This window comes from Schistocerca serialis, chromosome 2, assembly GCF_023864345.2.
Source record: "Schistocerca serialis cubense isolate TAMUIC-IGC-003099 chromosome 2, iqSchSeri2.2, whole genome shotgun sequence".
Lineage (NCBI taxonomy): Eukaryota > Metazoa > Arthropoda > Insecta > Orthoptera > Acrididae > Schistocerca > Schistocerca serialis.
Genome location: NC_064639.1, coordinates 119,557,428 through 119,569,647, shown reverse-complemented (window position 1 = coordinate 119,569,647; position 12,220 = coordinate 119,557,428). Strand labels below are relative to the sequence as shown.

The 12,220-nt window shown below is 43.2% G+C and overlaps 1 protein-coding gene across 1 annotated transcript in view; it reads right to left on the bottom strand.

Moving 5' to 3' along the window:
* LOC126455765 (uncharacterized) overlaps positions 1 to 12,220 on the bottom strand; it is a 198,524-nt gene that overhangs the window by 18,809 nt on the left and 167,495 nt on the right. Inside the window, exon 4 of the mRNA XM_050091530.1 lies at positions 7,368 to 7,572. Coding sequence (XP_049947487.1) covers positions 7,368 to 7,572 — 205 coding nt within the window. The remainder of the gene's footprint in view (positions 1 to 7,367; positions 7,573 to 12,220) is intronic.

The following is a 12,220-nucleotide window of genomic DNA, read 5'->3' as shown; positions in this document are numbered from 1 at the left end:
TTGCTTCAGCAACCGAACTTCACAATTGCGCAGAAATAAATTTAAAATCATTAAAATATAGCTATTCAATAAAGCTATAATGGATAAGCAACAATACGTACTCAGCACCGTAGTGCGCGAAAGAATAGCACACGTGGAAAAAATAACACGCGCTGGAGAGACGCGGGCGGTACACGATTGTCAACTGTCTGTAACAGCTGCGCAGAACTCCTTTTTCTCTAGCGGAAGCAAAAGAGGGAATGGATCTTGCAGTAGAATGAATGGACCTCGCTGTGGGATGGGCGTGCACAGTTAATTGCTGTTGCTGAGAAGTTAAAGGAGTGTAGCATTCAGCTGACCAGCCCCTGTGGCCTTCCAAACTAGCGCCTGTCACACCGACAACCGTTAATATCTCCAAAGCCGCTGGGTCGACGGTGCGTTTTACAAATACGAATTATGCCCGCAACTGAAACTCTAGGAAAAGTATACAAGGCGAGTCACTAACTATAGCCACACAGAATAACTCCGAAAGTATGATACTAGCTGAAAAGTTTGTGGGACAAATATTGCATGGGACAACGTGGGGTCGCTTCAGAGATATGAAGGTCAACTTTGTTTTTATTTAATGGGATGCTGTACTTTGGTACTTATTTTCTGATAGCCGCTAACGAGACGAATCCAATGATGTGTAACAGCCGAGCGGTTCTAGGCGCTGCAGTCTTGAACCGCGCGACCGCTACGGTCGCAGGTTCGAATCCTGCCTCGGGCATGGATGTGTGTGATGTCCTTAGGTTAGTTAGGGGACTGATGACCTCATAAGTTAAGTCCCATAGTGCTCAGAGCCATTTGAACCACTTTTTTATGTGTAACAGTAAGGTCTTTGAAGGTCACAAAGGTGGCATGAACGTCCATTTACCGATGGTGTTCGAAAAGATGACCACTGATATCAATGCAGTGCTGCAGTCTTCTTATCATGGATTGAGCGGTATTCCTTATCGCTTTGGCACTTATCGAAGAACATGCTCTGACAATTCTCTCTCGTATATCGTGCAAATAGTAAATATTCGCCGAATACAGCGTATCAATCTACCGTGCCATTGACATGTAAATACCATTCGACGGTTTCGCAAAACAACACTAATACGAACGGTAAGACTAGTATCGTCGAATCAAGCGAATGTGAATGATGTATTCCTTCCAAGAGCAAGTCTCTATGATTCCCATTTACGGAGAATGTCAACCAAATTCAGTGAGAGCTAGAGACGATGAGAGATATCCTCAACGTACTCACCCTACACGTCGTACATTTAAATATGTGTGTTTATCATATTTTATCATTGGAAACAACTGGATCTTTAACGCATCGGAAACATATTAGGCAAAGGAAAGTTACTAACGAGGAAACAGAAGTTGGTGCTCTTGCCCCTGTCGTTCGAGATCCTTGTGTTAGATCGTGTCAAATCGCAAGGGAATCTGGGATGAGCCAGAGTAGTGTCGTTCTTGTTCTGCTTCGCCATAAATGTCATCCTCACTATATCAGACTCCAGCAAGAAATAACTGGTACGGGTTGTATGTGTCGCACTGAATTCTGCCGATTGGCTCAACTTGAGATTCAGAGGCATGACACATTTATTAATTTGATTTAATTTAATGACGAGGCTAATTCACGAACCATGGAAATGTTAATTTGCATAACATGCATTGTTGAGCAACTGAAGATCAATGTTGGTTGCGGCAAGTTGCACAACAAAAACAGTGGCCGGTGAATGTATGGTGTGGGATTCTGGAGGACCGAATTATAGCCCTCTATATCATCGAAGGAAATCTTAATGGTAGGAAGTACACCACATTCCTGCAAGAAACATTAGGTCTTTTATTGGAAGAAATACCTTTAGGAACAAGGAGCAGAATGTGGTATCAACACGATGGGTGTCCGGCACATTTTTCGCTGATAGCTAGAAATGAATGTCGGAGAGAATTCCCATATCACTGGATTGGACGCGGAGGAGATGTGTCGTGGCCGGCTCATTCGCCAAACTTCACGTCTCTGGATTTTTTCTTGGGGGTATTCGCTAAAGACATTGTTTATAAAGACGTTCCAACTGCACCTTAAGGTATGCAAAAGAGAATTGTGAGAGCATGTGTTTCGATAGTACCGCTCAATGCGTGATAACAAGACTGCAGTACTGCAGTGATCCCAATGGTCATAACTTCGAACACTTTCAGTAAACGGACGTTCATGCCACCTTTGTGACCTTCGTTGACCTTAAAGACCTTACTGTTATATATCATTGGATTCGTCATGATACCCGCTATTAGAAAATAAGTACCAAACTATGGCATCCCATTTAAAAAGACAAAGTTGACCTTCACATCTGTGACGCGACCCCACCTAGCAACAAAAAAGCAACGTCATATTATGGCCCCCTTTGTGTCACGCAACTTTTGTCCCACAAACTTTTCAGACCCAATCATAATTTCGGAGTTATTCTTAGTGGCACACTGTATATCACGAATGTTTAAATGCAGCCGCGCGGGATTAGCTTAGGGACTGATGACCTTAGCAGTTAAGTCCCATAAGATTTCACACACATTTGAACATTTTTTGTTTAAATGCAAAGTAATGCGCCTTATCTGTAAGCGTTCCCGGCGATTACAGCAGTTACTAGCACGCCTCACTGGCTTTTGTACGAGGCCGATGCACTCTGTCATCAATGTCGCGGTCGCAGGTTCGAATCCTGCCACGGGCATGGATGTGTGTGATATCCTTAGGTTAGATAGGTTTAAGTAGTTCTAACAAGGGAACCTCCCCATCGCACCCCCTCCTCCCCCCCCCCTCAGATTTAGTTATAAGTTGGCACAGTGGATAGGCCTTGAAAAACTGAACATAGATAAATCGAGAAAACAGGAAGAAGTTGTGTGGAACTATGAAAAAAATAAGCAAAATATACGGACTGAGTAGTCCATGCGCAAGATAGGCAACATAAAGGATAGTGTGAGCTCAGGAGCGCCGTGGTCCCGTGGTTAGCGTGAACAGCTGCGGAACGAGAGGTCCTTGGTTCAAGTCTTCCCTCGAGTGAAATGATTAATTTCTTTATTTTCGCAAAGTTATGATCTGTCCGTTCGTTCATTGACGTCTCTGTTCACTGTAATAAGTTTAGTGTCTGTGTTTTCCGACCGCACCGCAAAACCGTGCGATTAGTAGACGAAAGGACGTGCCTCTCCAATGTGAACCGAAAACATTTGATCGCAAGGTCATAGGTTAACCGATTCCTCCACATGAAAACACGTCTGGTATATCCTATACGACACTGGTGACGGCATGTGCGTAACATGACAGGAATATGTTGTCGACCCACGTAATTTGTACACTTGTCGAATGGGTAAAAAGATTCTTCCACCTTGCGCGATTTAGGTTTTCTTGTGGATGTGATAATCACTCCCAAAAAAGTGATGAAAACATAAGAGTTTGTCACATAAACTGCAACAAATGAATGCAACAGTTTCACAGTCGCGCAGTTTTCCCTGTGCACTGTCAAAACATACGTTTTTAACGTTTTCAAATTTTTCCGTGTGTAGACCGTCAAATACTGCATATGTCCAAGCAAATCTGAACATGTCCTGGGATTTTGGAGAGCGAAGTTGATTATGTGTGAGTGCCTGAACTCTGATAATTGACACACGATCACGTAAACAATATTGCTCTGAGTACCTGCGCAGTTTCGCAAAACAATTGTCTGAAAATAAAAAATTAAACTTTTCCCTCGAGGGAAGACTTGAACCAAGGACCTCTCGTTCCGCAGCTGTTCACGCTAACCACGGGACCACGGTGCTCCTGAGTCGCACTGTCCTTTATGTTACCTATGTTGCGCATGGACTACTCAGTTTGTATATTTTGCTTATTTTTTTCATATTTCCACACAACTTCTTCCTGTTTTCTCGATTGATCTGTGTTCAGTTTTTCAAGGCCTATCCACTGTGCCAACTTATAACTAAATCTGAGGGGGGTGCGATGGGGAGGTTCCCTTCTAAGTCCCATAGTGCTTAGAGCCATTTGAACCAGAATGGAGATGGGTAGTTCGCGAACGAACGGGTGCAAAGGAACGGTTCACCAAGATAAACGAAAGGACCGAGGAACGAATTCCAAGGAACTATTGGTTCATAGTCCACTTCGGTCGCGGCGGTCTACTTATAGTTCCCGGGAACGAGGAACGATCGGTTCATAGTTCAGTTCGGTCGCGGCGGTCACTTCGGCAGTTCTCGTTCCAGGCTCGGTCCCGTGCTCGTCTCAGTCTCGGTCTCCCTCGGCCGCACTCGTCGTTCTTCGCATGACCACCTGTCTCAGTTCCACTGCCGACTGCTCCTAGTTACTTCAGTATCCAGTTGCTCGTTTCGTTCACTGCGCTCGGCTATTTTACATGTGTTCCAAACTGTTCTTGCACTTGGTTCTGGCTATTCAGCGTCCACGACCGGTAATCAAAAAGTATTTTATAGTTATGTAAATTACATAAAAATTACGTTGTATGTAATAGATACGTCTTTTCAAGTAACAAAAGGGCATATCAGCTCACTTCATTATATCGATGAACAGCATAAGACATACTTACAACAAGGCAAGTTTTTTTTCGTTATTGATACATTCTTTGGTTTCATCGACTTGATTTAGCAGCTAACTTTCAATAATTTGCTTAATTTTCAGTGTAAGAAAACTCATGTAAAACGATTTTCGTGCATCTTTCATATACAAAACATTACATTTAGGAAGGCTCTAATTATTTTTAAGTTTGGTTGTTTCCAATTTGCATTACCTGGTAGTTTGGTTTCTTTGAAAAAAAAAAAAAGAAGTGGGTTGTGGGTCATTTTGGCTCAGTAGGAAAAGCGGTGCCTCTCCATTTGAAATGACATAGATTGCCATAAAATCATGTTTACTTATAATCTCAAAAACATTTGTTCAGAAGGAGCTTTCAAACCAAAAACTTTATTACTGCGAACTTAATTATTATTATTATTGCTGCATTAACTTTAATAATGCAACGTAAAAACCTAATTTTTACTAAGCGTGTGACGCAAGTACGAGAAAACCACATTTTATTTTATGCTTCCATAAAGTCTCTACTTCGCCTACGAACTCAGAGACAACGTGAAGTATATATAGGGTATAAACGATTATTGTTTACAGCGTAGCACAGCTGTGTAGTGGAAGTCGAAACGAAGAATTTTGTACAAGACACTTGTGGTCTATTAAGTTGGTAAACAGCCACGAACAGGTTTACAAGACTACATGAGCTATAGCCCATGCGAGTCGCGTGAGATTTTCATGTTCTCTTCTCCAGCTCTCTACACATCGTCATCCATTGTTTCGCAATTGTTGCCTGCGTTAGCTTGTTGTTTCTTCATTGCCTAATTATTACATGTTTGTCTGTTTGTTATATCTGCTCGTAACGGGCAACACATCGTCCGTAATTGGCGAGCAGTCTGTACTCGGGGCCGGTTTTCCGTGCGCCACCCTATATTATTTCCCTGCGATCAGCCACACAAGGCTACGGTTGGCTAAACGAGAGGTTCTGCAGAATCACGGAAATTACTTCTAAAAGTGTATAAGAATTCTGTAATGAATAAAAATTCTATACTCCAGGGTGTAGGCAAGTGCCCCCTCTTGGCGCCCTCCATCCTTCAGTCACCTACACTACTAGTTTTCAGTTTTTCATAAGAAGCGTATACAGGGTGTTTCAATAATGACCGGTATATTTGTAACGGCAATAAAAACTAAACGAGCAGCGATAGAAATACACCGTTTGTTGCAATATGCTTGGGACAACAGTACATTTTCAGACGGACAAACTTTCGAAATTACAGTAGTTACAATTTTCAACAACAGATGGCGCTGCAAGTGATGTGAAAGATATAGAAGACAACGCAGTCTGTGGGTGCGCCATTCTGTACATCGTCTTTCTGCTGTAAGCGTGTGCTGTTCACAACGTGCAAGTGTGCTGTAGACAACATGGTTTATTCCTTAGAACAGAGGATTTTTCTGGTGTTGGAATTCCACCGCCTAGAACACAGTGTTGTTGCAACAAGACGAAGTTTTCAACGGAGGTTTAATGTAACCAAAGGACCGAAAAGCGATACAATAAAGGATCTGTTTGAAAAATTTCAACGGACTGGGAACGTGACGGATGAACGTGCTGGAAAGGTAGGGCGACCGCGTACGGCAACCACAGAGGGCAACGCGCAGCTAGTGCAGCAGGTGATCCGACAGCAGCCTCGGGTTTCCGTTCGCCGTGTTGCAGCTGCGGTCCAAATGACGCCAACGTCCACGTATCGTCTCATGCGCCAGAGTTTACACCTCTATCCATACAAAATTCATACGCGGCAACCCCTCAGCGCCGCTACCATTGCTGCACGAGAGACATTCGCTAACGATATAGTGCACAGGATTGATGACGGCGATATGCATGTGGGCAGCATTTGGTTTACTGACGAAGCTTATTTTTACCTGGACGGCTTCGTCAATAAACAGAACTGGCGCATATGGGGAACCGAAAAGCCCCATGTTGCAGTCCCATCGTCCCTGCATCCTCAGAAAGTACTGGTCTGGGCCGCCATTTCTTCCAAAGGAATCATTGGCCCATTTTTCAGATCCGAAACGATTACTGCATGACGCTATCTGGACATTCTTCGTGAATTTGTGGCGGTACAAACTGCCTTAGACGACACTGCGAACACCTCGTGGTTTATGCAAGATGGTGCCCGGCCACATCGCACGGCCGACGTCTTTAATTTCCTGAATGAATATTTCGATGATCGTGTGATTGCTTTGGGCTATCCGAAACATACAGGAGGCGGCGTGGATTGGCCTCCCTGTTCGCCAGACATGAACCTCTGTGACTTCTTTCTGTGGGGACACTTGAAAGACCAGGTGTACCGCCAGAATCCAGAAACAATTGAGCAGCTGAAGCAGTACATCTCATCTGCATGTGAAGCCATTCCGCCAGACACGTTCTCAAAGGTTTCGGGTAATTTCATTCAGAGACTACGCCATATTATTGCTACGCATGGTGGATATGTGGAAAATATCGTACTATAGAGTTTCCCAGACCGCAGCGCCATCCGTTCTTGACAATTGTAACTACTGTAATTTCGAAAGTTTGTCTGCCTGAAAATGTACTGTTGTCCCAAGCATATTGCAACAAACGGTGTATTTCTATCGCTGCTCGTTTAGTTTTTATTGCCGTTTCAAATATACCGGTCATTTCTGAAACACCCTGTACCAAGCACAAATGAACGGTGAACGAGTAAAAATGAACGGTTCCCAAAGAACGATCAGCAGTGAACTAGTTGCCAAGGATGAACGAGTTTGCCCATCTCTAAACCAGAAGCGTGCTGACCTGCGCACTTGTGCAGGCTGCTGGTGGGCGTGAGCGCGAGCAGCAGCGGCGCGCCCCTGGCGGTGGCGTTCAGAGACACGCTGCCCCCGGACAGCTCGGCGCAGCCCTCGACGGCGGCGCGGCCCTCGCTGACGCTGGCCGTGCTGGCGGCGACGCCCTCGCTGGTGAGACAGGCGCGCACCACGCCGTAGCCGGCGCTCTGCACCTGCACACAACACACACACACACATCAGTCACCTTCCGCTGCAACAGCGCAAGCAACTCGCTACACACGTCACAAAATGCGGTGCTTGTTGTGTACGACTTCGTACACAACTATAACGAAAAGACTGCGTGTAAATCCTGAAACAAGCGTGCAACTACGCGCGGCTTCGCGGCGTGTAGAGTTCCGTCAGGTCTAAAATACAGGGTGATTCAAAAAGAATACCACGACTTTAGGAATTTAAAACTCTGCAACGACAAAAGGCAGAGCTAAGCACTATCTGTCGGCGAATTAAGGGAGCTATAAAGTTTCATTTAGTTGTACATTTGTTCGCCATTTCAGCCAATAAAGTTTTTGGTCCCTTTTTCTTCGAAGGTGCTACTGTAATTGGACTACAGTATCTGGAGATGTTAGAGAATTGGCTGTTCCCTCAGCTCGAACAAGAAGCACAACAATTCATATTTCATCAGGATGGAGGGCCACCACATTGGCACTTATCTGTCCGTAACTACCTGAACGTCAACTACCCGAGGCGATGGATCGGCCACTAGGCAGCCCGTGACAGAGCACTTCATCACTGGCCTCCAAGAAGCCCTGATCTTACCCCCTGCGATTTTTTCTTATGGGGGTATGTTAAGGATATGGTGTTTCGGCCACCTCTCCCAGCCACCATTGATGATTTGAAACGAGAAATAACAGCAGCTATCCAAACTGTTACGCCTGATATGCTACAGAGAGTGTGGAACGAGTTGGAGTATCGGGTTGATGTTGCTCGAGTGTCTGGAGGGGGCCATATTGAACATCTCTGAACTTGTTTTTGAGTGAAAAAAAACCTTTTTAAATACTCTTTGTAATGATGTATAACAGAAGGTTATATTATGTTTCTTTCATTAAATAGACATTTTTAAAGTTGTGGTATTCTTTTTGAATCACCCTGTACTGCGTGGCGTGTGCGCACCCACGTTCTTTGTGAAAACGAATCAAACATTTATTATGATCGCTTCTTCAGTTTGAGTATAAATCGCAGAAAACCCAGTGGTTGTGTTGGGGAGTACCGGTGCAGCATGTAACGTACCCTCTCTTTTATGTTATTGTTGTTTTGTGTTATTGTAGTTGTAGAGATATGAAATTATTGTAGCGGTTTGCTTAGTCAGCCGTACTTCGGAAATTTGGCATTAAAGGAGCCTGAAACTTGCGTAATAAATACTTCGCGTGAAGTGCGATTTGCGGCCTAAACAAAAATTAATTGCGGAGATGCAATCCACTGAATATTAACAGAAAAGCTTTAGAACAATGCGCACGACTGACTAGACACATCCAGAGGGTACGTACATTCGCGTGCCAGTGGTTGCGATCTGATGAGAAAGATGAATCTCAAATTTTTTTTCGTAAAATAATGACGTCATAGCACACTCGGAGATTGCGAACGTACAATCAGGGTAGAGGCACGTATGTTCTATCATTCCCCGTGGCCTGGGTAAAAGAAATGCAATTATTTAAATCTAAGAATATTTCTTTTTCTATCGGACTCCTATTTTTATACGAAAAGGAAGATTGCAGGTTCTGAATGTCTCGGCCAAAACACATCGGAATTAATCTTAGCGGCCACCAAAGGAAAGTAGTGAGCACAATCACGTACCTCTATTGTTGAGCAGCGCCGTCGTGGAGATCTAAAATTCGCCTTCTCGAATTAACAGAATAATTTGTACTCCATTGGTATAAGATTTAGGTTTGATCTTGACACAAATTATAAAACACAGTTTTCATCATTTAACAAAAAAATGGCTCTGAGCACTACGGGACTCAACATCTGTGGAGTCCCCTAGAACTTAGAACTACTTAACCGTAACTAACCCTACCGTAACTAACCTAAGGACATCACACACATCCATGCCCGAGGCAGGATTCGAACCTGCGACCGTAGCAGTCGCGCGGTTCCGGACTGAGCGCCTAGAACCGCTAGACCACCGCGGCCAGCATCATTTAACACCTTCATTTAACACACACATAGACATGAAATTATACAGTACGTCTTTACGCCAGCACATCAGAACAAAAAGTTAATACTAGAAGTAATAAAAGAATCTCGAAATTAGTCCTTTGTCTATCAAGGATAAAACAGATTTTCAGAGTATTCCTCTGGTATGACTGCCGAACAGATTTTCTTCTTGTATCTTTGAGATTAAATTAAAACATTTTTTAGTTCCTTTTCAAGCCAAAAGAATACTCTATCGATTAAGAAGCTGCGAGACACTTACCCAGCTGTCTACTGAAACTACTTCAGAAAAAATTGTGAAAAATTTGATATATCATTGGACACTATCAAGGACGACCGTCATTAAAGTGTACCATCGTTGACTTCATATATATCTTCTTGGAGTAAGATTTTCATAACGCTCACAGTAAGTGAGAGCTTTTATGAAAGTTTGAGGCAATTTACAGTCGCAATAAATTCGTGACAATTGAATTATTTTTCTAATATTTTTAATGCACTGTAACATTGCGTTTTTATTTACAGTGATTACTGCTTTCGTCATGTCCCGGACGTATTCAGAGACTGCGAAACAACCTCTCAGTTTCACGTATTTGCACGGCTTCCATGATCCATACCCTCAAAAACAGCCATGTTAGGACATCTCACCCTTAGTTGCTCGTGATCTGTCTTAAATAAATTGTAGCCGGCCTGTGTGGCCGTTCGGTTCTAAGCCCTTCAGTCTGGAAGTGGCCGCTACGGTCGCAGGTTCGGATTCTGCCTCGGGCATGGATGTGTGTGATGTCCTTAGGTTAGTTAGGTTTAAGTAGTTCTACGTTCTAGGGGACTTATGACCACAGATGTTAAGTCCCATAGTGCTCAGAGCCATTTGAACCATTTGAGCCAAATAAATTGTATTTATAGTCGTCATTGTTCTGGATTTGACATACTTGCAGTTCACCGACCCTATGAATAGATTTTGGGTCTTTAGTACAGTGCGGTCTGTGATTCCTACGTAACGTTTGATTGTAAGGCTTGCGACCCAGATAATTTCAGTGAGTGGTACTTGTGGAGGCAGAATGAGGCACCTGAACGTGAATGAATTTATTTAGATCGTTAAAATAAACGAGTGTAACGTCACGATAGTAACTGAAAGAAAGGCAGAGACGGAACCCACGTGGTAACTCTAGGGCTGGAGTTGAGGTTGGAGTAGGAAGAGGATAACTTGTAAACAAATTTACTCAAAGCCGCACGTAGGTATTTCCGGATGACATATTTTTGTCGTCGTCGGTTCCAAGATTAGTTTCATGCTACTCTAAACGTAAACCTCTTCATGTGTTCATTACTACTGCAATCTGCACCCATATATACCTGCTTACCGTATTCATTTATTGGCCTCCCTCTAAAATTCTTATCACCTCCCTCTCCCCATCCCCTCACCACCAACTCACGTTTCCCTCCATTTCCAAGTTCACCACTCCTTGATGCCATAGGATGGATCCTATCAAAACATCACTACTTTCAGTCAAATTGTTGTTGTTGTTGTTGTGGTCTTCAGTCCTGACACTGGTTTGATGCAGTTCTCCATGCTACTCTGTCCTGTACAAACTTCTTTATCTCCCAGTACGTACTGCAACGTACATCCTTCTGAATCTGCTTAGTGTATTCCTCTCTTGGTCTCCCTCCATGCTGCTCTCCAATACTAAATTGGTAATCCCTTGATGCCTCAGAACATGTTCTACCAAGCGATCCCTTCTTCTAGTCAAGTTGTGGCACAAACTCCTCCCCAGTCCTGCTCAGTACCTCCTCATTAGTTATGTTATCTACCCATCTAATCTTCAGCATTCTTCTGTAGCACCACATTTCGAAAGCTTCTATTCTCTTCTTGTCCAAACTATTTATCGTCCATGTTTTACTTCCATACATGGCTACACTCCATACAAATACTTTCAGAAACGATTTCCTGACACTTAAATCTATACTCGATGTTAACAAATTTGTCTTCTTCAAAAACGCTTTCCTTGCCATTGCCAGTCTATATTTTATATCCTCTCTACTTCGACCATCATCAGTTATTTTGCTCCCCAAATAGCAAAACTCCTTTAACACTTTAAGTGTCTCATTTGTTAATCTAATTCCCTCAGCATCACCCGACTTAATTTGACTACATTCCATTATCCTCGTTTTTCTTTTGCTGATGTTCATCTTATATCCTCCTTTCAAGACACTATCCATTCCGTTCAACTGCTCTTCCAAGTCCTTTGCTGTCTCTGATAGAATTACAATGTCATCGGCTAATCTCAAAGTTTTCATTTCTTCTCCATGGATTTTAATACCTACTCCGAATTTTTCTTTTGTTTTGTTTACTGCTTGCTCAATATACAGATTGAATAACATCGGAGATAAGCTACAACCCTGTCTCACTCCCTTCCCAACCCCTGCTTCCCTTTCATTTCCCTCGACTCTAATAACTGCCATCTGGTTTCTGTACAAATTGTAAATAGCCTTTCGCTCCCTGTATTTTGCCCCTGCCACCTTCAGAATTTGAAAGAGAGTATTCCAGTCAACATTGTCAAAAGCTTTCTCTAAGTCTACGAATGCTAGAAACGTAGGTTTGCCTTTTCTTAATCTAACTTGTAAAATAAGTCGTAGGGTCAGTATTGCCTCACGTGTTCCAGT